Raw genomic sequence first — 26,671 nt, 5'->3', positions numbered from 1 at the left:
GTGGGGACAGGGCTTTTTAAACAATAGGACCAAAGCTGTGGAATAAACTATACATCTGTAAGGTTTGCTGACTCTGTGGATTCAAAAACCAGTTAAATGCATTCCTGTTTAAAGAGGCTTTAAGGTAATTTATGTGTACTAGGTCTGTCTCTCTATGCACTTTACTGGACCCTGTATTATTCTTTTTAGTGTTTATGTGTGTGTGTGTGTGTTTGTTATCTCTGTATTTAACTTTATTTGGCCCTGTGAACTTTACTTACTTATTCAGCTAACACAGGGAATCATATCCATGTACAGATTTACAGAATTACTCTGCAGGTTATTAATGTACCAGGAAAATTAGAGCTGATTATTGCTCATATTCATGCTGATGATTGTAAGTATAGTGTTTTGTGAAACTATTATTTAATTGTACTAATTATAGGAATAATATAATGTAGGCTACAAGATCATTATTGACCTTTAAAAAGATGAATCTTTAAAGACATGTCTTAGTACAGTCGATTTGTGGCCTTTGTGATTGGATGTGGCTCAGCTGAGTACACCTTATATCAAATTATTATAAATATCACTAGACGTTGAGGCCTTTGCAAATAAACCACCATCCTATGAAAAGAGTGGGGCAAAGATTTTTGTGATTTGGGTGAACTGATCATTTATTGATCCTTGTAGATGAAAATAATTCATGCCAGAAACTGTCTTTGGTAGTTTATGGAGACCTCATGCTCTTAGTATTGATTTGTAGCTGACACTCTCTTCACTTAAGTGTAGTATTTATATTTTTTATAATAATGAACAATGTGCCACTATTTTCAAAGTCTCCAGAGACACATACTCTTACTGCTGTAATCCCAAGTACAATATGTTTGGGTCTGGTTTTAGGTTACATTTTTCTTCACTTTAGTTTAGTATTATTTTAATTATTACTAATCATTTGTTATGTGCTAACTTAACGTTTACATCTATCTATCTATCTATCTATCTATCTATCTATCTATCTATCTATCTATCTATCTATCTATCTATCTATCTATCTATCTATCTATCTATCTATCTATCTATCTATCTATCTATCTATCTATCTATCTATCTATCTATCTATCGATTTGTAATGGCTCCATATAAGTGTTTCCATGTTGCATAATGTCATGCCTCCCTCATGATGTCAGCTGCAGGTTCAGATGAAACACTCATTCAAGCTGCAGTGAGAAAGTTGCATGGGAGTAGGCCTGGATATGGACGGCTGCCCGGCTCCTCTATTCGTCATCGCGTTTCTTCCAGCGTCCTCCTGCGTATGCATGCATGCGACCGACGGGCTGATTTCATAACGTGGGGAGGAAGAGGAGAGGAATGGGGCTCTGAGAGCGGATGAGCAGCAGACCCGGTACAGGCTCCGTGCACCAGACACCGGTACAAACTCCGTGCAGCAGCAGCGGTGTTCAGGCTCTCTCTGCTCCCGGGCCATGCAGACGGCGCGCTAGAGGAGATGCGTTAGTGGAGGCTGCTGCTGATGCTGCTGGAGCTGCTGCCGCTGTCCGATCAGCTCTTATCTGCGTCTTGAAGCATCGTCGCCACAGCCACGGCCACAGGAATCGAGATCAAGCTCCGGAGCCAGGGCCACCGCAGCGCGGATCACCGCACAGGAGGATGGAGTTCAAGCATCTGGTGGAGGCGGCGGAGAAGTGGTGCTCCGGGAACCCGTTCGACCTCATCTTCGCCGAGGAGGACGACGAGAGGCGGCTGGACTTTTACGCAGAGCCCGGCGTCTCGTTCTACGTGCTGTGTCCCGGCGGCACCGACAGCTTCGTGAGTGCGCTTTTCTGCAGGGCCTCTGTGTGTGTGTGTGTGTGTGTGTGTGTGTGTGTGTGTGTGTGTGTGTGTGTGTGTGTGTGTGTGTGTGTGTGTGTGTGTGTGTGTCGAGGTGGGGTTTTCCCTGCTGGTTTTTCCTGCTGATGAGCTGATGGAGAAGGGGAGAGGAGGGGGGGTCCTGGGCAGGAGTGTTGGCGATGATGTCATTTTAGTTTATGTGCCCCCCCCACACACACACACACCTCCACATTCCTGTGTTGATGGTGTTTTGTCATCTATCATAATCCTCTGCGATAACCCTCTGACCCACAACACCATCATGCACAACACACCACCCACAAACACGAGGCCTTCAACTTTCAAAATAAAAGTCCCACAGACAATTATTCTGTCAACAGAATAGCATAAACATATATTTCTATTGTTTAACTTGTTTTTTCCCCTCCATCAACAGCATTACTTTATGTTATTATATTAGTTTATTGCTATAAATGTTTGTTGCCTAAAAGTTCAAACTCACATACAATGCTGTCCAGATACTCCTACCCAGTTAATCCACTGACCTAAAGACAAAGATAAGATAAGATAAGATAAGATAAGATAAGATAAGATAAGATAAGATACGATAAGATAAGATAAGATAAGATAAGATAAGATAAGATACGATACGTTATGGTACAATAAGATGAGATGAGATGAGATGAGATGATACAAGTTAAGATAAGATAAGATAAGATAAGATAAGATAAGATAAGACATGGTAATATAAGATAAGATAAACCTTTTCAATCCCATGTCGGGGAATTTCACTTGTTACAGCAGCAGATAGTCAGAATGAAGAAGACAAGAGAACACATGAAACTATAAAGAAGAATAAAATAGGCAACAAAATTAAATTAAAATACAGGGAGCATGTCCATAATATTCACCTTTACAGACGGGTGTATTTATTATTTGTAGAGAAACACACTTGAGTAAAGTGCCGTGGCACTATAGATATTAATAGGTGTAGATTTTAAATACACATTTTTATAATTTTGAAAGTATTGTTGCCAGTTGATGATCCAACTAAACCCCAGTTTTAATGTAATGTTTGCAGACACACAAATAAACACTGAGAGTTTTATTTTTGATGTTCTGTTGGTTTTATCTCCAGAGCAGCTTCGGTGCACCTTGGCATTGACTCTGTATGTATGATCACAAGTCTGTATGATCACAATTCTTCAAAAGATATTGATGATGTTGGTGGAGAGTGCTGTCAATGCAATACCTTAAGATCTGGGGGCTGTGAGGGCCAAAACAAATGAGTCGCTTCATCAAACCATTCTGTGACCCCTTGTGCCCTATGGATGGGGTCATTGTCATTCTGGGATTTGTCATTTAAGATAGAAGTGTCTCAGATAAAGGTCAACTTTGCATTTTTGTTCCAGTTACCCTTCCCTCCAAGGGGACAGGTGGTAGCAAATCATGGAGGCCAAATGCCGCCCACTGCATAACAGAGCCACTGGAACCCCTCACTACAGGGGTTAGGCCTTCAGGCCTTTAACCTACACATGCATTTATCTCTGTTTTTCCTTACATGTCGCATTAGCGCTAGAGCATCATGGTTTATCATGTGGGAGCTGTTAAATACAACATCTGACACTTCTTACTGACGACATAGATATAAACGCAGATGTCACTTTAGTCACGGTTCAGATGATATCATCAGACAGTTGAGTCTGTCTGTGCCCAAATAATGACGTCTCTTTCAAAGTCACTTAGATCTTTCCCCTCTGCCACCTTGACTCAGAATCAGAATCGGCTGGACCTGCTCAGCATTTTACAACACGCCACAGAGCATGACTTGATGCTAATTGCTTAACTGTACCATGAATAACTAGAATACCTAATGAATACCCTAGCCAAGGCAAAAACAACCCCAGTTTGAAACCACATCTAAATCCACTAGATACAAATTTTGATTTTGATCTGCAATATCAGGATCCATTCATCAAGATCCATGAATTATTCTCGGAATAATCAACGACAATGTTGAAATCTCGCAAGGTTAAACAAAGTGAAAACAAGTCCTGGTTCTGCACCCTGATCGGAATCAACACCAAAATGTAATGGGTTCTTTCCTGGGTCATGCTGCACCTCTCCTCAAAATGTCATGAAAATCGTAGTAGCGTAGTAAGTAGAGTAGTTGCCCTCCTCAGTGGAGGTAACCCATGCTTCTGCTTTCGTTATTTTTTGCTGTGTTGTGTTTTCTCTGGTTTTTCCCTTGTCCCCAGTCTGTAAATCCTGTACCAGTGTGGTGCAGTTGTGGTGTAATGAGTCCTAAAGCTCCTCCTCCCGCTCAGTGCCAGGGGCAAACAGGGCAGGGAGGAGCAGATGGAGATGACCCGAGAGCCATGGCGTCTGTTCAGCTTGTAACACATGATATGTTGCACCGACTGTGCCTGTGTAATGGGTTTGCAGGTTTGGCTTGAACTGTCCCACAGACAGAGGGGCAGGGCTGCTGAGGCGCACACACACACGCACGCACACACACACACACACACACACACACACACACACGCACACACACGCACACACACGCACACACACGCACACACACACACTGGGCTGCATGCTCACTAATAACTCCTCTCTGCAGGATTCTAGAGATCTGGTTACTCTTGCTCAAACAATACTGGTAGCAGCAGGACGTCTCACATGCTGTCTCTCTCTCTCTCTCTCTCTCTCCCTCACTCACACACACACACACACGCACATGCGCACACATATTCCTACTCATTTCATCTTGTTTTTCCCAGAACTGTGTACGCCCAACGCATTAGTATGTCCACTAGGGAGCGTTGTGAGACCAGGCAGACAATGAAAACTGCAGCTGCACATCACAGCTCTGTCACACCGCCCCAGGGTACGTTTTAGCAGTTTTCAGTCATCCAGGTCATGTGAGACAGCATAGCAGAAAAACAAGAACAATTGGATTTGCTATGTGGCCTCTGATCATCTGAGTAGCTTAGCTGAAATTGGGGTGAGGCCTGTGCTGCAGCGACACGCCTTCATGTGAGAGTCCATCCATCAGTGTCAAAGTGGAGCCAATATCCCTGAACAGTGAGCGCTGGAGAGAGCACGACAACAACTATGTCTGCAACGCGGTGGTTACATTTTAACCACACGGCTTTTTGCACCACTCTCATGTGACTCTTAAATTCTCACATGAAATTGTGTCTCCTCCACTGCTCACCTTAAATATCCATTAATTAATTAAGTAAAAAACAATCAAAATTGCACAAAACCCATGAAAACCATTTACACATTAAAAACGTGCTCATTTGAAGGGGTTTTAACCCTTTAACCCCCTTAAAACATGCATATACAGCAATAAATTAAAATACATGCATTTATTACAATAGATTAATATTGTCATTCATCAACCCCTATGAATTTGAACCTGGATTGAAGAAATAAAAAGGTATGTGCAGTGTAATTTTGTACATTTGAGGGTTTTTCTACCAAGACAAAATATTTGAACTGTTCCTGAAATCTGTTAAAATACAGCAAGATTCCAGTTACCTATCAATTAATCCCATATTCAAGGCATAAACAATTTAATACTGTATAAAAATATTTAAACCAATGAAAATCATTCATTTTCACCTTAAAGTCACCAAAATGCTGGGTGACCCAAACGTCCAGTACAACTGACCCAGTAAGAGCATCTGCTTGGTTTTACACATGCTGGTTATTTGCCCCACATCATTCTCCACACTTGGCCACACACCCTTAATAACCTAACCTGATACATAACCAAACAGTGCGGCCTTTAGACTCCAATTAAACAACAATAAATCCAAGTGCTGTGAAATTGCTACAATTGCCTTTCCCGAAGCAGCGATGTTTATCTAACACATCCTGTAAGTGCTTTGAAGTATATGTGAACTAATGAGGAAGTTTATTTTAATCCAACAAGCAATCTTATGTCTGATATCAAGAACTTATCATTTCTTAATACTGTTTTATTGGCAATAAGGATGCAAGGCAAAGGTATTTCTGATCTGGCCTTCAGTGCAAGTGATTAAAATTGAGCATATGGGCTAAGAAGTGTCTTGTACAGGTACACATGTGTATGATGTTAATTTACAATATGGAGGTTGCAATAAGTCTCACAAAAGTTCTATAATGAAGAATTCCAGTTCTGTAATAAGGGGTTTAGCTAATTGGTGAATAGATCTTATGTCTATGTGTGTTTCACCTGTTTCTCATACTGTATGTTCCGATGTAAATATTCTGTTGTTTGTGTATCTTGTTGCAAACCCTCACCATTGTTTGTTCTTGAGGAAATGTCTCTTTAGCAGGCTTGTATGTTGTCAGTATGTCGCCATTCAGCCCAACATATAGTTTCAGTTTTGGTTTTATCATTGCTCAGGAAGGATGTTTCTGTGTGTTTCTAGCACGTGTGGAGCGAGAGCGAGGACTGCCTTCCCTTCCTGCAGCTGGCCCAGGACTACATCTCCTCCTGCGGGAAGAAGACTCTACTGGAGGTGCTGGAGAAGGTCTTCACGTCCTTCAGGCCTGTAAGGAACCAAACAAGCGGTGACACATTATCATCATCATCGTCATCTTCATCGCTCCATCATCACCAGCACAGTGACCTCTGCTCGCTGTGTGTCTGTCTTTTACAATACTGATCAGGTCCAACTCTACTATGAAATCTGATGTTTATCATCTCACAAGGGACTTTTATTTTTTTAGTTAAAGTGAAAATGTGGTGATATCTTTCATTCCACGTTTTTGCCCCTTTGACCACTCGAATAATCCATTAAAAAGAACTCAATATATTAACGCGCTATCGTTTATCTGTTAGTCAACAAGAAACTTTGGATGGACATCTAAATTGGCAATAATTCAACCTTAGTCTGTGAAAACCAATTACATACATCCAGAATAGATATATGTTTAGTAAATATTATCAATTTACACTTTCAAACCTCTAATGTGAATCAAAAACACCACCCCAAATATGTTATGGATGGATTTCAAATGAATGTATCATTTAAGGAGAACGTCTTATACCCCTTAAATGTACTTAGTTAAGGGGTTTGTTAAATCTTCACTGGTCCAAGTCAACAGATATTTGCTAAACAACATGATTCAGATTAAAGGAATAATTCCACATTTTAGGAAGCCGGGTTTTTATTGCTGTCTAGCTAATTTCGTAGGTAATCTCCCAAATCTTATCCCTCCTCAAAATATTTTGTATATTAACATGCAGGGTTAGGGTTAGGGGGGTTTATAGAGATCACTTTTTTGCCTAAAGATAAATACCACTGTCATGTCTGTGCTCTGGTTAGCCCAGCTTAGCACAAAGGCTAGACACCGAGCCTGGCTCTGTGCTGAGGTCATGAAAGCTGTCGACTGTCTGAAGTTTACTGATTAGCACATTGTATCACACAGTAGCACAGTAACTCTCCAGGGTCACGGCTGTTTATCTGACAACATAAATAAACGATAAACAGCCTCACCCGTTACAGCACATAAAACCACATACATCCACACATGTAACTCTGGTTTTGCGTCGAATAACAGAGGAGATTTAACATGTTAATTAGTCAGTGAGTCATTAGTGAGCCTCAAGATCTTTGCACATAAAGTTTGTATTTTTTGTCTGAAATTCAAGCAGATGAAATTCTCCTTGTCCCTGAAGTCTTCCCAGGATTGGAAAGACCCAACGTTTTCATTTTCATTTTTTCAAGAAGTGAGAGGACGACAAAATTATCGTCACTCCTCAACTCTATTTTAACTACAAGTTTTTGGAATATATAGAATGATAAAATGCATCGGACTCAGGTTCCTGTGCCCTGTTCCACTGCATATTTACTGTACAGACAGAGTGTTATCAATCTCATTCTATTCCTTTAAAGTGACCAATATGTTTTCAGGAGTAAATTAAAAATGAATCAAGGGTATTTTCAGGGATCGTTGTTTCTTAGTGTAATGCATGTACAGTATGTTGAGCTGAGATTAGGCCGTTGGTCTTTGTTCATGTTCTAACTCCTGTGTGCCTGTTTGCTGATAAAAGGCCTCATTGAACAGCTTTTGTACAAGACAGGAAGGAACTGTATTTTAACACAATCTTCAACAATCCTCCTTGTCTCTCTCTTTCTCTGCCAGCTGCTGGGTCTTCCAGACTTAGAAGATGACAGTTTTGAGCATTACCACACTGACATGGAGGGGGAACCAGGGCCGGACCAACAGCAGATGGGGGTCAGCCAGCAGTGATGAGACCCAAAAAGGAGGCCCTGCAGCTGCGGGTAGAGCTGATCACGAGCCCTGGGCCTCTTATCCAAACACACACACACACACACACAAACACGTAGTCGACTTGCTAAAAATGCACCACCATGTTCTTGAATGTCTCAGTGGCTTTGCTTCCCAAAGAGTGCACACCATAGCACTTTGTTGCCCCTACTGAACACACACACACACACACACACACACACACACACACACACACCCACACACACACACACACACACACACACACACACACACACACACACACACACACACACACACACACTGGCTACGTGAGCTGTAGCCATGTACAATGCAAGAATCATAATCATTCACCATTCGGTTAGTTAAAGTTCCACAGCACAGCAATATTGGCCTCGGCCTTGGCTTTGTTATGCAGAAATGCAGTCAGATACACACTTCCCCCTCGTGGCTCTGGAGATGAATGTGACAGATAACCTACTTTGTCTACCCGTTTATTGACACGGAGGCTGCATGAATGCCAGACGAAACATACGCAGGTGAAAACCAACGGTTCGCGGCTTCGTTTGGGGCAATGGGAGTGACGCAAGAAGGCGAGGAAGGAGGGCGGTGTATCGCAACAACAGAGGGGCAGAACTTTCCACTTCACGGAGGGAGAGACGGAGGGAGCTGAGGAGTGAGGGTGTAGAGTTGTGACGTAGTTTCAGGTGAAGCTGCTCTCAGAGGGTCCCGTTTCAAACACACGGCTAAAATAGTTGGCTCCTCGCTCGCAGCTCTGCAGTAACATAGGTCACATTTTGGTGGCGCGTCTCTTAGTGCGAACGAGAGCTAAAAGTCACTTCATGGGGGACGTTTTTAATCAGTGTTACTATCTTATGACCATCACAACAAAGGCTCATGCTGAAGATGAAACCCTTCCCTGTTTGGGTGTCTTGCTGTCACATGACACCCTTAGTTCTGCTGTCCTGTCGTCTTCCTGGTTGCCTTTTGTGGTTCACAGTTTTGCCCTCATCTCTGAGCACAATCTGACGAGACAAACCCTGCCCACTTTCTCTTCTGTGTGTGTTGTTTTGAATTGATCTGCGCCTCTCGAGGTTCCTCCTGACCGTGAATTTTGACGAGCGCACACCCACAACCACCCCCCCCCGAGTGATATCTCAGGGGAAGGGAAAACATGAGTGGTGACCCCCCCTCCTACCTGCCCTGTTCTTTCTAAACTGACAGTGTGTTGTTGTATGTCACATCCAGTGCACTGCCACGCTTCAGGCCCCCTTCGCCCTCCACCGCTCCATCCACACTGCAAGACTGTATCATATTTATCCTGGCTTGTAAACGTTTCTGTCTTTTTATTGCCTCTTTGAATGTTTCTCATACAGTGTATCCTCTGTTTGGCCGCCGACGTGTGTGAAATTGTTCAATAAACCGTGTGAACAGAGCATTCCTCAGGCATCTGTGGGTTTTATTTTTTCTTTCTTAATGACCTGGAGTTAATGGAAACACAAGGCGTTCAACATGGAGGCCCTTTCATATCACACAGTGGACCGGTGACCTGCTGCTGTGCCAACAGCCCGCTGGTGTTCCTGGGGTTGACGTCACGGGCCACCTGACGCGCACACTCAAGGCTACGTCAAGCTGGGGTCTGGGAGGGCCTGCGCAGGAAGCGATCATCCTGCCTTCAAAGTAAAAGCATCAAAGGTATACATTGAATAGCGTTCCGGTTACATCACTGACTGAAAGCACAAGACATGATACATTAGCCCCATTTCTACTTATTTATTGCACTGTCCCAAAGTGCATAGTTTATAAGGTTTATTGTGTATTTACCTATAATGCTACTTTACACTCAACTCTTACACTCACTACAACTTTTTACAAAGGTAAATATTTCACCAAGTTGCTTAAATTAAGACTATTAATATATGATCCACTTGTAAAAGAAATACTCAATTTGTTTTTAATAATGAAAATTAAGATGATGATAATAATAATAACAATAATAAAAACCTTTATTTAGAGTAAAGCAATTGTTTCAATAATAATTAATATATTTACTACAATTAAGACTATATATGATGAGCTTGTAAAAAACATACTAAAATGGTTTTTAATAATAATAATAATAATAACAATAACCATAATAAAAACGTCACTACACGTAAGATTATTGATTTACGAAGGTCTTGTACAAATGTTTATAGTAATTTCGAAAATAATATTAACAATAATAATAATATATTTGCCACAATTAAGATTATAATTATATAATGAGCTTGTGCAAAACGACTCAACTAGTTTATTAACTATTATCATTATTCCCATTATTATTATTATTATTATTATTATTAGTAGTAGTAGTAGTGTTATACTACATCATAAGTAATGATTCAAGAATATATCTATCAACATAACATTTAAATTTTTTAAATTATGATACAATTTACTATATTTATACGATAACTGTATCGAGAGACAGAATATAGACTTATTATCATATATGTCTAAAGTTGTTATATTTCTATGTATAATATGTGGTCGATAATAGCCACATATATTATACATAAAGGTTTTCTCAGTATAGGGAACTGAATGATACTGAGCCTTCAGTTTTTTGTTTTCATTTGTTTTTGCAGAGTGGAATACTTTTATTGTGAAGGCGGGCTGATCCTGTTCTGGTGGACTGTAGTTGTTATGATGGAGCTGCCTCACACAGGGAGGAGGGCAGACTTTTATTTTTCTTCGCAGACGAGCACAGTTGAGCACAAAAACAAACTTGAACCAGACGAGCTGTGGGTCAACACACGCGCCTGTGTGCTCGCATGAAGCGGAGACGCTGAAAACGTTGAACTGAAGAGATTTCATTTTATTTTTTATTTTTCCATTGTTGAAAAAAAAAAAAGGGGAAGGGCTCTGCCAAGAAAAAAACAACCATTTGGATATTAAGTTATGCGTCAGTGAGTGCGCACTTTACGCACAGGGCGCACCTGAAACTTTGAGATGTGCAAGCGAGCGTCTGTTGTTGTTGTTGTCCGTGGTTCAGGTTTGACCTCCTGTGTTGGTGTCAGCTCTTCAGGACTCACCGTGACCATGTGTCGTGGTTAAGAAACTTAGACGCGCACTCAAAGCCAAGAGGAGGAACGCCTGAGGCAGCATGGGGGCCAAGCAGAGCAGCCCCGTATTTGATGGCAGAACTCGGGCTTATTCCAGCTCCGATCTCCCATCCAGCAACTCCAGCGGCGGGGAGAGGATCGCGGGGTTCAGGTACACGAATGGACCCGATGGCCCCAGGATCCGTTACACGGGTGGAGGGCCCACCAGCTCGGGGCTCAGCATACCAGCCGGCGGCAGGTCGGGGTCGCACGTACTCAATCAGAGTCTGGATGGCACTGATGGGGACGATGAGGGCCAGCTGCCTCCCGAGGGCCACAGGCTGCTTATAGGTTCCTTACCGGCTCACCTGTCCCCTCACCTGTTGGGAGGTAAGACTCGATGCAAATTCAGAATATCCACAAATTCAAGCACGCAACTCTTGTGATGTTCTTGTTAATATGCCATATTTAATGTCCCTGGGGTGCACCCACAGCCAGCAGAGTTTTTTCTGTCTTCAAAAATATGAATACTGACTTCATTGTTCTTGCTCTTATCTCATTTAACTCCAATTTTTACAGTGTCATGTGGGAGAGCTGTAATTCTAGGTCTTTATACTGTCTGTGGGATCCAGTGTGCATTGAGAGTCGACATGTTTCTTCATGTTTGCTACCATATGTTTATGGCACTCCTACAAGATACCATAAAATGTACACTTGGTCAGGTCTGCTCTGTGCTTTTCCATTTGACACATGATATCTGGAATATGGTATTAGCTGTACGTTGACTGAGCCCTTTGTTTTTGCACTTTTACTTTTATTGTACCCACAGGTGGCTGTACTGTACAGCACTGCTCTTTATGGCAGTCTTTCTTCTTCTTCTTCTTCTTCTCTTTCTTCTTCTTTGTCTTGCAAAACTGGCCTGTTTTTCACTCCAGCTGAGAGGGAAGAGTGCATAATGTAGGTCAGCAGATAACAGCTTCCTGCTGGTTAGACATTGCCTGACACACACACACACACACACACACACACACACACACACACACACACACACACACACACACACACACACACACACACAAACTTCCTGAACCCACAAGCTGTACAGTTTCACAATTGTGAGCCGTCTCTAGACCAGACCACAACAATACACAGCTCAAGCAAACACTTGCTCCATAACAAAAGACCTAAAGTTTAATTATGTTTCCCTGTATACTTATATTGCTGTTGGATCTCTTGGAAATGACACACACTCCCAATTTCCTCATCTTGCATCTTAACATGGACAACAAGGGTGCAGCTAAATTTAATTCCCGCTTCAGTTTATCAGCTTCCTTAATGAGGATGACTCATCATTACTACCCTCATCAATAATCCTTCCTCATTAGATCCATGTGATTTTGACTTGATGGGCCCTGACATTATGTCCACAGGCTCCTTCCATTTTCTCACCTCCCCCTTGCAAACACATGACACAAGCATGAGTTTCACAGCAGCCACGGAGATAATGACTGCCTGCACCCAGGACACATTTGTTGTCCTTTTCCTGACCGCCATGTTATAACGTTAAACAGGAGGTCAGCTTATGTCAAGTCAAGCAGCTCCTGGCCTATTAATCCTTGTGCAGCTGAGACGGTGCTCGGGGTCGTGCAGGCTGTCTACTGTATATGTGGGTCAAATTAGGAATTATTAATGAACGTAATCTAATAAATGAATTCTCAAACATGGTGCAATAAATATGAAGCCAGGCCAGCTTGAGGAGGGGTTTACAGTAAGATTGTAATGAGTAACGATACCAAACGATTGTTTGATTAGGTGAGCAGATTGTTACAGATTGTTTATAACAGATAGAGGAAGCATGCAGGTGTGTATTGTCATGTAGGGCTCTTTCAGATTCCGCTCATGCAGACAGTCCCACGCCCTCTCCTGTGTACATATCAATAAAAGGTTATGAGACGGACGTTACCACATCTGGGTCCTCATGTTCTTGTCTTTGTGTTGTTATTTTTTTTTTGCCAGGCTTCCACTGCCCCGTCTGCTCCAAGTTTATGGAGTCGGATGAAATAGAGAAGCACCTGCTCATGTGTTTCAGCAAAACACGCCTCACCTACAACAGTAAGTAATCAGGGCTGAAAGAGCAGGAGGGTGGGTGATTCTGAGAGCTGAAGCAGATGGTGTTTGTTTGCAGCCACAGAAACCTGTGACACCCTTCATTCCTCAGTTTACTGATTAATTTTTGGTTCAAAATAGAGAACATGTGAAGCTGGACAATGACAATGCTAAGAAGGTTAACATCAGCCTTTTTCCACTGGGGAAAGAAGCAACATTAGCAAAACAGCAAGATTCTTCATTAAAGCTAGGGTCGGTAATCCTGGAAAAGCTAGCAAGAGCAGGCTACAGTTTGAAAACGCAACTGACATATCCCACCCCCTCCCGTCAGCCCTCTTGTCAAAGCTACGCCCCCAAATACATTGAATGTGCACTGACTGACAACTGCTAGAAGCTGACTGAACCTGTAACTCGCTCGTTACTTTCTGGTTATTGTCTCTGGTCGGGCAGGGTGCACACGGGTAAGCCAGTCGGGTTTTGACAGACAGGTACGCTATGAAATGATTTATTGTTTATTACAGTCCTCCGAATTTATTTATTGATGGCTTTCTGGGCGTTGAGGATTTCAACAAAAAATATAAAAAGTGTTTCAGAAACAAATGACCAACCCTACCTCTGAAAGTAAAACTGCTTTCATAACTTGTTTCTGCTGATCAGTGGGTTAAAGGAATAGTTCACCCAAAAATGAGAATTCACTCATTAACTACTCGCCCCTATGCCGATGGAGGGGTGGGTGAAGTGTTTGAGTCCACAAAACTCTTCTGGAGTTTCATGGGTGAACATCGTAGCAGCCAGGTAGCAGCCGAATCAAATACAGCTGAAGATATTAGGGGCTTTAGACGTAAAAAACCCGACAGAAAAAAAACATAAATATACTCAATACTGCTCCTCTGATGTCATCCAAGTGTCCACAAGCCCTGACATTCATATTCGACTCTAAACGAGGTCATTTACACCGTGTTTTAAAGCCTAAATGGCTAAAGGCTGCATTCAGGGACCATCAGAAATGCTAACAGTCTGCTGGCTTAGCCACTTCTGGTGGACTTTTAGGCGTAAAACACATTGGAAATTACCTTGTTTCGAGTCGAATATGCATGTCGGGGCTTGCAGATACTTGGATGACACCACAGGAGCCTAAAAGTGGGTGAACTATTCCTTTCACTAGTTACCTTGCTCCAGTAATGGGGATGTGTACTCCAGCTGATGATTACAGGTGCAGCAGTGCACATTTATAAACACACCCAGTGGTCAGAGGTGAAACAGACCTGAAGCCTTCAATGAGAGTTTAACAAAACACTGTTTTCAGCCTGACAGATCATGTTGCACTGCCATATTTCTACAGAAACCTAGAATGTAAAAAACCAAACAGTGGCTCTAGAGAGGATTTTCAGAGGCCTGAAGAGATAAAACATCCAGTATTCAACAGGATGCCGAGAGGAAGAATTAAAATGTGATAATTGGCAGGAAAGTTAATAATTTTGTGATCCTTCATATTTATTATAGGACCTGTTTGACAGTAGAAATATTGTATTACATCATCTGATTATCAACTCTATTACATTACTTTGTTCACTTCTTTTTAATGATCTGCATGATAAAGAATATTGTTGAATGATCTTATTCATTGTTTTTTAGTTAATTCACTAATAATGCATCGTTTCTATAATCCTAAATAATCATCATAGTTTTTTTTTATGTATCTTAATCTGAAAGGTATCTTTTAACTCCAGCTGTCAGACGTAATGGAGTCGAAGATGCAGTGTTTGCCTCTGTGAATGTAATGGAGTGGAAGAATAAGCACATAATGGTTGTGTAGTAATCAAGTACAAGTACTAAAATGTACTGTACTTATAGTCATAATAAATTGCCATATTGTTTTTACAACCGGACTGTGGTTGTAATTATGAGTTAATGTTTATTTTGCATTAATTAATCCTTATATTGACTTTTATGAAGATCTAATATCCACAGAAATGCACCTGCTTGAGGATTTTATACAGAACAGCATGAAAAGGAAGCAAACGCAGCGATGTGATGCAGCTGCACAGCCACTCACACGCCTGCAGAATGTGTGTGAACACCTGTTCTGCACACCCATGTGCACACAAACAGGAAAGACAAACACATCTGTCTGTAGACATACGGTTGTCTCTACATGCACTTTCTGCATGTAGAAACTTCCTGACCTCAACTGTCGTATATAAAAACAAGAGAAGATTTTTTTCCCCTCCATCTTAAATGTTGGTGCATGTACAGAAACGTGCTTTCAGCTCGCACACGGCCACAGCAGCATGCATTTTGCTGATAGATACTGAATACAGCATGCAGCTTTTGCCTTAGCTTATCACATGCGAATAGATGTGTTAAACTTATACAATCATGGCTTTATCCTTCAACTACAAATATTTTCAGAGTACATTTTTCCTGTTTTATGCGATTCATTTCAAAAAGTCTTAGTTAGTCATTCGCCTCAGGTGTTGACCGTATAGGGCCAGTAACAGCTGAACATGCAGATTAACATGTGACATTGAAAAGAAAACTGTGAGAAAACGTTCCCGGTTCTTATCTGATCAGAGACGAGGATTTGAAACATCTGTGCCCATATGAGAGATGACATTCTGGTACCAAAGGTTATACTGGTGGTTAGGCAGGATTCAGTGCCTGGACTGAAACTCTGATACGGGGTTTGGTGTGCGAGACAGCTTCTTGCTCAGTTTGTCTCTGTATTGTCTTTCTCAGAGGACATCCTGTCCAGAGACTCTGGGGAATGTGCCATCTGTTTAGAGGAGCTGGAGCAGGGAGACACCATTGCCAGACTGCCCTGCCTCTGTATCTACCATAAAGGGTAACAAACACACACAAAATCTTGGCGAGAATGCAAATAATAGCATATTTCCAAAATCACGTCAAACTATTCCTTTAATACAGAATATTACTGGAACTAGTAATTCTACAATGCATTGTATGGGAGTTTATTTGAAATTCTACCCAACATGCTGACCTGTTTGTCTCCCAGTAGAAAAGGGAGAAAAAATGTTAATACAAACCCCACTCTTTTTTATAGAAATCACAAAAATATGAATTAACCAAATGAACAGGTCTTAGATAATAGTAAGAGGAAGGTTTTTCGGGACACTGGTGGATGGAGGGGCACAAATCCAGTGTGTTTATTGTCAGTTTTAAACTTAAGAATTATTACAATAACAGAAAAATATCGTTGTAATAGGTGACCGGCGTCTCAATATAAAATATACTTGAATAAAAGTGGAAAAATAAATTTTGTCTCACTCACTGTAGGTGAGGATTTGTTTCTCCTATAGAATAATTGTCCAAGAGTTAGATGAGAAGATTTTCATGTCTGTACTTAAAATATAAAACTACAGCCATCTTTAAATAATTAATCTAAAAACATTCTTTAAAGTGACACTCAAAAGCCCATTGTTTAAAGGGATAGTTCACAGAAAATATTTAATTCCCTCATTATCCACTCACAACTATGCCGATGGAGGGGTAGGTGAATTGTTTTAGTCCACAAAACACTTCTGGAGTCTCAGGGGTAAACAGTGTTGCAGCAGAATCCAATAAAATTGAAGTAACTGGCGACTTATACCTCAGACTTAATGTCTTATGTTTTTTCCTTTAAACTCCCTCTGATCACATGCAACAACTTGTCCTGCTCTTCTTGTTTCAGGTGTATAGATGAGTGGTTCGAGGTGAATCGCTCGTGTCCGGAGCATCCTGCCGACTAGGAGCTGCAGGAGTACAGTTTCAATCAGCTGTACATCTGTGTGGCCCAACTTGTGACTCCAACCTCATCCCAACACTGTCTGTTTGAGCCGAGCATCAGCTCCTCAGGGATTGTTAGTCGTTATTGTGTGCAACATTTTTCATATTGCCTCACGGAACCGTGACGGACTTGATGGACTTTGGATATGTTTCTCTCAACGTCCGTGTGACGTTCAAAGTAAGAACCACTGGTGGAGTCATGTTTCCATTAATATGTGAATGTTCCTGATGCCACCTGCTGGCCTAAAGAGGGGTCACGGAGCTGAACTGGTGAGCTGCGAGGACTTGAAGATCATGGTGGAAGAGTTTCTGTTCAGCAGAGATCTGGATCAGTGCCTGTTCAAAGACTTGATCAGATGGCTGAAGGCTGATTGTTGTGCAATGTGAAAAACAGCCATAGAGAATTAAAGAAATGCCAATATCAGCTTTAAGGGATGATTACAGTGTTGATTGTAGTTAGGAAATAAATCTTTATTTTATTGCTAAATTGGCTATCACTACTGTCTGTTCAACAATCATGTGCCCTAGACCAAATAGTCTAACATAGTGGGACTTTGTTAATCATTTGGCCGTTCAGAACCACAGTAATGTGATTGTGTTGTCAAATTAAGGTTAGATATATATAACGATGATTCACACACTCTCCAAGGAGTGCCATAATATGCTGCTATGTCATAGACTGGAAATCTTTCCTTTAACCTTTGAGCCTTGGTTCATTGTATTTTGTATTTGTACTGTAATGGATTGCACAACAATAAATGTTTTGTCTTCGTGTCTCTTTCCTGTAAAGCACCTATTCTGTATTTGAATATATAGTTACTATGTAATGTTACATGCGCCAAGGAGGTTATTTTTTGGTTTTGTTTGTCCGACAACCACGCACAAACTACTGGGCGGATAACCACAAAACTTGGTGGAAGGAAGTGGTATGGGTAAGGCAAGAACCCATTACAAAATTTTATTTTGGATCAGGATCCAGGATGATTCTTTTTTCTCTCTTTTTCTTTAACATTGTAAGATGGGGAGTTTTGTAACATCTTTGTTACTCAGAGAATAATTCATGGATCTTAATGAAAAATATCTGGCATGTCTAAGGCACTGATATTTACGGGTGTGTGCAATTTGGTGCAGATCCAAATGAAAATCCATATCAAGTGAATTTAAATGTTGTTTCATAAGGAGACTGTTGAGCTTTGGCGGAGGTATGTGCTCTCTTAGTGCCATTCTAGTTCACAGGATCTCCAATCTTAAAATCAGTGTATGACATTTGCATTGTTTCTGTCTGATATGAATACATCAGATGACAGTTACGACGGTGATTTAATCAATAAAAGTTTTTTCATTTATGTATTTTATGTTGAATAGATATTTATACACAAAGCAGACATAGGCTTGAAATTAAGGTGGATTTGTATGCAATTGACAAAGTGGCACAATAGTTTATGACATCATTGATAATAGTATTTTCAGTGTTAGAATCCAAACACAAGAAGGATTCCTGAAGTAGAGACCAGCTAAGAGAAGTTTACATAAGTTATTTCTCCCTGTGGGTGGGCATGCCAAGACACGGATCCTGTCGACTGAGCGTTGGTTCTGTTCGTTGTTAAATGTGCAGTCAGAAGAAATGCCACCCTGAGGGTTTTCAGGAGTAATGTATTTCAGTATTTGGTAATGTATGAGTAGAGGGTATATTTTTCCTTGGTAAAACAGTCACAAGGATAAGATAACATTGAAGAACAACTAGTTGAGAAGAGTGGAGTTCTAAAAAAAAAAAGTTTGTCTTCATACCAAGGTTACTTCCTTAAATAATGTACTTTGAGGGAGCAAAGATAAGTATTTTGGTTCAAATTATACAGTGTTCTGAGGTGTTTTTTTCTTTTTCTTTGTTAGTTATAAAACCAATTCATTGTATAATACATAACACAAACCTCTTTAACCAATTCATCTGAGTGGATTGTTGTGTATTAGGTTTTTATAAGTATCCACCAACTCATCCGGTTAATCATTGACTGCATTTTGTATTTTTAAATGTTTTAATCGTGTCTATGGCTGCAATCAAAACAAAAACCCAGAACGTGCTCGGCCACGTACAGTGACGTAACCACGTCGCTGTCGCACACCGATGACGTGGTGCAAGCACGCCAACGCCGCACCGACGGAAAAGATACAATAAAAACCAAACCACCGGGGACTCACTGGTTTACTTCGCCATACACACACATTCATTTTTATTCTGAGGTAAGATGAGTGTCGCTTTGTTACTTTAGCTCATTTCCACCCAGTGTTGTTTCTTTCTTCTCCATTGTCAGACTTTTCCCTCGGTTAGCCACTTTAAGCTACTTAGCTCGCTGCTATGTTCAGGCTAACTGCTCGTACTCACTTACAGTCCTGAGCTGAAGTCCTGGTTTTGCTGCTTGTCGTTGTTCAAATACCTGCTAATGTGAAGCTAAAGTCACATGTGTTGCTTTACAGCTGGGTGATCGATCGGAGTCAAGATGTCGTACATGCTCCCTCATCTCCACAATGGCTGGCAGGTTGACCAAGCCATCCTGTCCGAGGAGGACCGAGTGCTCGTCATCCGCTTCGGACACGACTGGGACCCGACGTGCATGAAGATGGACGAGGTCCTGTACAGCATCGCAGAAAAGGTCTGAGCTCCTACTGTGTAAACAGTGTGATGTAGGATATTAGCATTAGCTTGGTTGAGCCGTCTCAACATGACCAATAGCACCACCTGCTGGTCTGCTATCAACTGAACGTGGTCAGATCAGGGTGAATGTAAACATGAGACTTTGAGAGACAACACATCAAACCAAACATTAGCAGCAGCCAGTCTGGTCAAATCCCAGTGAAATGCACTCAGTTTAACCAGTTGCCAGATTTATTGACCAAGTATATAACATTTCCAACCAACAGTTCACAGAGTTGATATCGTTGTTAAATATCAGCAGAGATGGAAAAACGTGATGTAGAGTCTGATCGATTCATCAGTTGGCTGATAAAATCTGAGGTATTGACATTCATGAGCTTAATGTCAATAGTCGAAGAAAAACAAGAAAGTATGAACATTTATATTATTTAATTTATTAAGGTGGTTTATATTATGTTTTCCTTTTTTATATTATGGTTATTTATCATAGTCAGTGTTTCCACTGGGTCCAAAAAAGTCCAACAATATAACGATATTGATAATTGGAAATTAAAATGTCTTAAATATGGTAAAATATGGCTCAGTGGATCTTAAATACCTTCTGGTAGGTCTTAATTATGTTAAAGTACATCACACTGAAAACCTTTTTTTTTTAAGCGAAATGTTTTGGTGGACTGCAAGGTTTGCAATGTCTTAGTGTGTTTCAGTTCTTCAGACATTAGCACACTGTAATAAAAGAACAAACAAAACCAATGTGGAACTGATAATCTACAAACACCCTGTTCACAATCCATCGCAGGACACTCAGTTTGCCTGTGGGACAGACTAAGAATAATATGCCTGCACTTTTGAGAGATATCGGGCGTTTTGAGACATTATTCACTTGGATACTTTAACCTTATCTTCAAATATAGGGATGGGTTTAAATCTGGGACACTGATGTTCCTTTGTATGTGTCATACTTGTTATAAGTCTTACATTTATTTCATCATGCTTAAAAAAAAAGTCTTAAATTTAACTTGTTGAAACCTTGTATAAAGTTCATGGTTAAACTACATTGGCATCACATTTTTTTATGCCCTAGTATCGGTATCCGCCACCAAACATCCATATTCGTCGGTCTCTATTATGATCACAAATTGTAGTTGTTGTAGTAATCCCATAGTGTTATGCTCAAACAGCTGCTGACACTCAGTTTTTCTATTACCAGCCCTATTGGAACTCCACTCTGAGTTATACATTTTTAATATCCTTGTCTATCGCAGCGTCTCCAACTGTTGCAAAATTAATCAACTTAAAGAAATGGTTGACTGTAAAATCCACATACGCTGTGGAGCGGTTAGAACTAACAGGAGCATTAAAGTTTATTACAGTACAGTTTGGCTTGACAATCTTATCGATGTGCACGTTACCAGGAAACCATGTGAGGGTCCCTCTCTTGGATGCTATAGATTTTCTCTAGTGCTGATTTTATATTAGCTGCTAGAGGATATGAAGATTTAACACCATTTTCATCACTGTGATCGCTGCTCTTGACAGTTTACTGCTGATTTTACAACTAAGATTCCCATTACTGGATATTATGCTGATGTCTCTTGCTCTCTGTCAGCAATTTATAAACCAATTCCAGTTCATGCTGCCCGGAGATATTAAAGCTGCCAAAAAGCTCACTTATTGAACTAATTTCTTAAAGATTTAACATATGAAAGTGTGTAAGTATATTTAAACTTGCCCAGTTTTAAAATCACTTAACTGGAATAGTGAGAAAAAGCTCTAGCAGAAAGTTGTCTGTTGTGTTGAATGTATGCTGCTGTCAGCAAAGCTCACCCTCATAATATATTAATATATATTTTGACAGGTGAAGAACTTTGCCGTCATTTACCTGGTGGACATCACAGAAGTTCCCGACTTCAACAAGATGTACGAGTTGTACGACCCCTGTACTGTCATGTTCTTCTTCAGGTAGGACACTAACTGCCTAGATTGCACAGTATCAAGCCATAAATCATTATTATTACTTAAATTACTTGTGAAGTGTCACTGGTTTTACCCTTCTCATGATATTGTTATTGTCTGTCCTCAGGAACAAACACATCATGATTGATTTGGGCACCGGTAACAACAACAAGATCAACTGGACGATGGAGGACAAGCAGGAGATGATAGACATTGTTGAAACCGTGTACCGAGGAGCAAGAAAGGGACGAGGTCTGGTGGTGTCTCCGAAGGATTATTCTACAAAATACAGATATTGATTCTTGTTTTTTTCCTTCCTTATTTTTTAAGATGTTTTTTTCCTCCGATACATTTTTGTGACACAACACAAAGACTCAAGTTACAGAAATCGAGACCTTTTAGTTTTTACCAGGAAAAGAAGACTCTTATTAATGCCCAGGATTGTGTGATATTGTGCCATGTGTTTTTTTTGTCTGTGTGTGTGTGTGTGTGTGTTGAGATAAACATTTTATTCAGTTTATTCAAATTAAGTTGTCGACTTATTTCTGTGAAACAAGTGCTGAAGAAACCGGACTCATTACACAAGACCTCTATTCATATGTTGTAATAAATATTGACATTTACAGAAAAGATTGTTCGTAGGTTTTTGCTGTTTCAGAGCATTTTATTGAAACCTTTGCATAAATATGGAAGAGAAAATGGCTCAACAGATTGAGTAAATGCGACTTAATTCTATGGAAAATATTAAAAGCTTTTCCATATTTATCTGGCAAAAAATACAAGCTTTTCTGAAATTATATTTAGAAATATGTGTTAAACTCAGCATGATTTTAACATCTATGTTTAGATGATGTGCAGAGAGGGTGCAGTGCCCTATAATCTCCATCAGGTGGAGTCAGAGATGTTCAGGTCTGCTGTACAGATTGAGATGATCTAACCCACCAGTGTGGGATCTATCAAACAAACAATGTTGGACATGTATGATCACACACAAAGGAAATCTAGTATAATTTTAAATTAGTCCCAATCTCTAATGCCACAAACGTAGCAACAATTGGGTACGAATGGGTATAAGAAATGAAACAAAACGTTTTACAATAAATTAGAGCCATAAATGGAGAAAAAGAAACATTGCCAAGGTGTTGCATGATGGGTACATTAACAGGTTTATGTTAAAGGTTTTGGCACTTGTGTATACATTTAGATTGGTAACGCAAATTAAACATGGATGCTGGTGTATGCGCAGTCCAGGTACTGTAACACAAGCTCTATTATGAGTGAAGGTGGTATAATATTGTGAGAAAACCTGTGGATTATTATAGTGCAGCACAGGATAGATATAAATATCTTACAAACACATACACACAGAACTATAACAATAGTAATTTCACAGTAATTACAGGGTATTGTGCAGACACTGCGGGGAAACATCCACTTGGCTGAGCTTACTCTTTATGACTGTGATGTCCTTTGGGAAGAAACGATTCTTGTTCCTGCTAGTTTTGGCGCTCAGTGCTGCGCAGCGCCTGCCGGAGGGGGAGATGTCCACACAAGCGTTGGCCGCGGTGCGAAGTGTTTGTCTCTGAGTGTGTCACAGCAGGTGTGTGAGTTACCATTTAAGAGCTGGGGATTTCATGGGTTGATTTAACATGTTTTTATTCTCACTGTGACCATCACTGCAGTTTAGGATAAATCCCCATGTGTTTTCTAAGTCCACAATGTCTACACAAAACAGCAGCAGTCCCCTGTGGACCACTCCTCTGTGGGGCGATGACAGAGCAGGATAATTATTGCAGGCCCTCAGTCTTGCTTGTTTTGTTTCCCCAACAGTTTTCATCATCTGCACACAGCCCTGACCGTAGTTATCCATCAGTGGGAGAGTGATGGGAAAACTGAGAGAAGTGAACAGAGCAGAGAAAAGAAGAGCGAGGAGAAAATAGCGGGTGAGGGAGTTGTAGAGAACGAGAGAAATATCAGTAGATGAGTCTCATTAATATCCCTTAACCGTCAACTCAGTCTCTTGCAGCTCCTCATAATCACACAGCACATACTGCACCAGAGACACAGTCCAATTTGTTGAGTGATAAATGAGGTGGTAGGGGACAAATTCGGTCTCTCTCTGAATTTTGTGAGTGTGTTTGGACCAAAGACAGAGAGGGATCCTCTCCAGAGTAAATATTCTGACCTCCCCACCTCTCCTGAGTGAGACAAGTCGGGAGTCACTTGGGGTAAGACCTCCCGTCTCAGAGTCTGTGTGTGTTTGTGTGTGTGCGTTTTTGGATGTTCAAGGTTAGGCATGAATTGGTCATGGTTAAGGTGAGGGATGAGGTTTTAATTAGGCTGTCCACAATGAATGGAAGTCCATGTAAAGTCATAGTAAAGACAGCAACGCAAACCAGTGTCCGTGTGTGTTGCACAACCCACTGTACTGTACATCCCCGGTTTTGACATGTTCCCTGAAGCCCCTACTCAACTCTCAGCTTCCCGTCAGGTTGTAACTGGAGAAACCAACACTCTGACCACACTTGGCTGCTCCAGAGTAAAAAGAAAAACACACAATCTTTAAAGTATTACTTTTTCAGGAACCATAATAATGCTGTGTTTTTAGGTTTCGTGCCATTCATTCTTTTTCAAATCTAACGGTATGAAAGCTGGAGCCCGAGGATGACCTCAATGCGTCAATGAGTAGATTTACTGTTCAAAATAAACTAATTTCCTCATCTTTGTGTGTTTGTCGACTACGTTGAGGACCCATATACTGTACATCCCCTCCAGGCCTCCCATGTCCTTTCCACTTAGATTAACCTACAGTCTGGCATGCTTTTGTCTGGCCTATCCCTGCAGGGCTCATGTACAGCGTCACTTGGCCCCATATGGAGCGCTGGGGCCAAAGGCCGCATCCATTGGTCCATTATAATTCACATTATCATGCATTGTTGTTCCCTATTACTGTTAATCAGCTCAGCCCCGGGGGGAAAGGAGAGGTCTGGACGATGAAGGGTTACTGGGAAACTCCGGTCTAGACACATATGGATACATGGCGGGATGCTGCATACAGTGTTTGTTTGGGTGTGGATGTTAGCGAGGCAGAGGGAGGAGGATTTGTTCCTCCTATAGATTATATAGGAAATATCTACACCCAGCACAGACACTGAATTAATCCGGGATCTGTTTTCAACTGATAGCGTTTAAGTGGATCTACACAAAGAGGGTGTAGTGTGCAGACCGTGAGGATCATCTGGGTACCAGGGGGAAGACATCCTGGCACCCCTCCATCTTTCTCTCTCCCTTTCTATGTCGCTGCCTCCCTCCCTCCTCCTTTTCTTGTCTGTCACTGTCCATGTGGATGCCCAACGCGGGGGGAAGGGTGAGCGGCGGCGGTGGCCAATTTCTGGGACACCCCCACCCCTGCAGATTCCCCTGTTGGCACCATTAAAGCCGTTCCATCTACCCAGTAACCGGGCCTCACTCAGCTGTGCGTCACTACTACTTTCGAGCCAGTGGCTTTTGAAAATCCGCCTCCAAGTCAGCCTGGATCATCGTCATCACCATCATCTTCATCATCATGAGTAAATCACTATTCAGGATCCCTATATTGCATATGTTTATGCATAGTGGCCTTCTCAGCAAAAAATTTAAAATTTATTTTATTACGTTTAGGAGTCTGGAGATGTAGAGATTAATAATTTACAAGCAAAATACATACACTTTCCCCTCACTGTAACTATTTGCTGGTTGCTCCAATAGTTACTGGGGAAGTAGGGGGTGAATCTAAATCCCTGGAAATCACTGAAAAGTTCTCACCTTCTTATTCCTTGACCTCTTATCTTCTTCCTTTGACATTAGATTTGTTTGTCCTTGTACTGCCTAGGAACCCATGTATTTTATTTATACACTAGAATGGCACACAGAGTGCATACCACCACCAAGGCCCGACTGTGCCCTTGAATTCAATCAAGCTACACCGAAACATTTTGAGGGTCCCTGGGGGAGCTGGAGTCAATCATCCATCCGCCCCTGAATATGCCTGACTTCTTCCAAGATCCATGAATTATTCCCTGGGAAATTGGTGAAATCATCCAAAAATGTCCTATCACACAATGTTAAATAAAGTGATAAAACATTTCCTGGATCTGCACTCTGATCCGGATCCAAACCAAAATTGATTGGGTTATTTCCTGACCCATACCGCATCCTTCCATCAAGTTTTGTGGAAATCCATTGAGTAGTTTTTGCGTAAACTTGCTTATAAACAAATACACCAACAAACAAACATACCCTCTCTAATAGCAAAAGCCAAATATTACAGAAAAGTTAGGAAAAATCATAAAAAACATTTATGTGGCAGAAAGGTGTTTGCTTTACTTTTCTGTTAATCATTTCACGACCTCTCAGGTGTCAGTAGGGAGGGTCTCGACCCCCAGGCTGGGAACCTCTGCATTGCATACTCTTAAAGTAAAGTGAAGTGAGTGTATGGTGCTACTACTGCTGCTCTCACAGTAAAGGACTACTCTGTGTACATATACATGCATGTGTCATCCCGACAGCAAACCTCCACCGGTGTAAATCTGTGACCTCAATCCAGCCTGTCCTTCAACTTCCTCATCCCACAAGCTCCAGCTCTCCTCTCTGTGATCGGAGTTTTCTGGAAGCTGGTGAAAGGAGAACTCAGGCAGCCGCTGATGTCCTATGCAGAAGGGTTTAATGTAGACTTGATGCATCAAGGAGACCGGAAGGTTGAACAATATACCAACGCTAACAGAGTAACATGAGCAATTGTCAACCCCCCAAGCCTGAAAATGTCTCACACAGCATCCCCATATATCTCCCTCTACTTGCGTCACCCATTCCAACAGCACACCCATGAAAGGCTTGATTTGTCATTGTCACTCATCATGTTACATGTAGGTGTTTGCATCCCATTGGATAGCTAAGTGTAAATATGCATTCCTAAATCACGTTGAGTTGTTACATCTTGCCGCTGGTGTAACAGGCAAAAGAGTCCGAG

The 26,671-nt window shown here is 41.2% G+C and overlaps 3 protein-coding genes across 3 annotated transcripts; all 3 read left to right on the top strand.

The window, feature by feature from the left end:
• The first annotated feature begins 1,194 nt into the window (after nucleotides 1-1,194).
• mturn (maturin, neural progenitor differentiation regulator homolog (Xenopus)) lies at nucleotides 1,195-9,515 on the top strand. Its single transcript, XM_035183637.2, has 3 exons — nucleotides 1,195-1,806; nucleotides 6,255-6,377; nucleotides 7,975-9,515. The coding sequence occupies exons 1-3, from the start codon at nucleotides 1,369-1,371 to the stop codon at nucleotides 8,080-8,082; spliced, it is 669 nt and encodes a 222-aa protein (XP_035039528.2). The 5' UTR covers nucleotides 1,195-1,368; the 3' UTR covers nucleotides 8,083-9,515.
• A 1,234-nt stretch (nucleotides 9,516-10,749) lies between these two features.
• On the top strand, nucleotides 10,750-17,833 carry LOC118124786 (E3 ubiquitin-protein ligase ZNRF2). Its single transcript, XM_035182923.2, has 4 exons — nucleotides 10,750-11,555; nucleotides 13,182-13,277; nucleotides 16,011-16,116; nucleotides 16,963-17,833. The coding sequence occupies exons 1-4, from the start codon at nucleotides 11,228-11,230 to the stop codon at nucleotides 17,018-17,020; spliced, it is 588 nt and encodes a 195-aa protein (XP_035038814.1). The 5' UTR covers nucleotides 10,750-11,227; the 3' UTR covers nucleotides 17,021-17,833.
• A 1,308-nt stretch (nucleotides 17,834-19,141) lies between these two features.
• Nucleotides 19,142-22,189, top strand: txnl4a (thioredoxin-like 4A). The gene is made up of 4 exons (XM_035182925.2): nucleotides 19,142-19,295; nucleotides 19,530-19,705; nucleotides 21,566-21,669; nucleotides 21,791-22,189. Exons 2-4 carry the CDS (start codon nucleotides 19,553-19,555, stop codon nucleotides 21,960-21,962), a joined length of 429 nt encoding a protein of 142 aa, XP_035038816.1. The 5' UTR covers nucleotides 19,142-19,295; nucleotides 19,530-19,552; the 3' UTR covers nucleotides 21,963-22,189.
• The last annotated feature ends 4,482 nt before the right edge of the window (nucleotides 22,190-26,671 follow it).

Source organism: Hippoglossus stenolepis, chromosome 17 (assembly GCF_022539355.2).
Source record: "Hippoglossus stenolepis isolate QCI-W04-F060 chromosome 17, HSTE1.2, whole genome shotgun sequence".
NCBI lineage: Eukaryota > Metazoa > Chordata > Actinopteri > Pleuronectiformes > Pleuronectidae > Hippoglossus > Hippoglossus stenolepis.
This window is presented reverse-complemented; position numbering and strand designations above follow the sequence as displayed.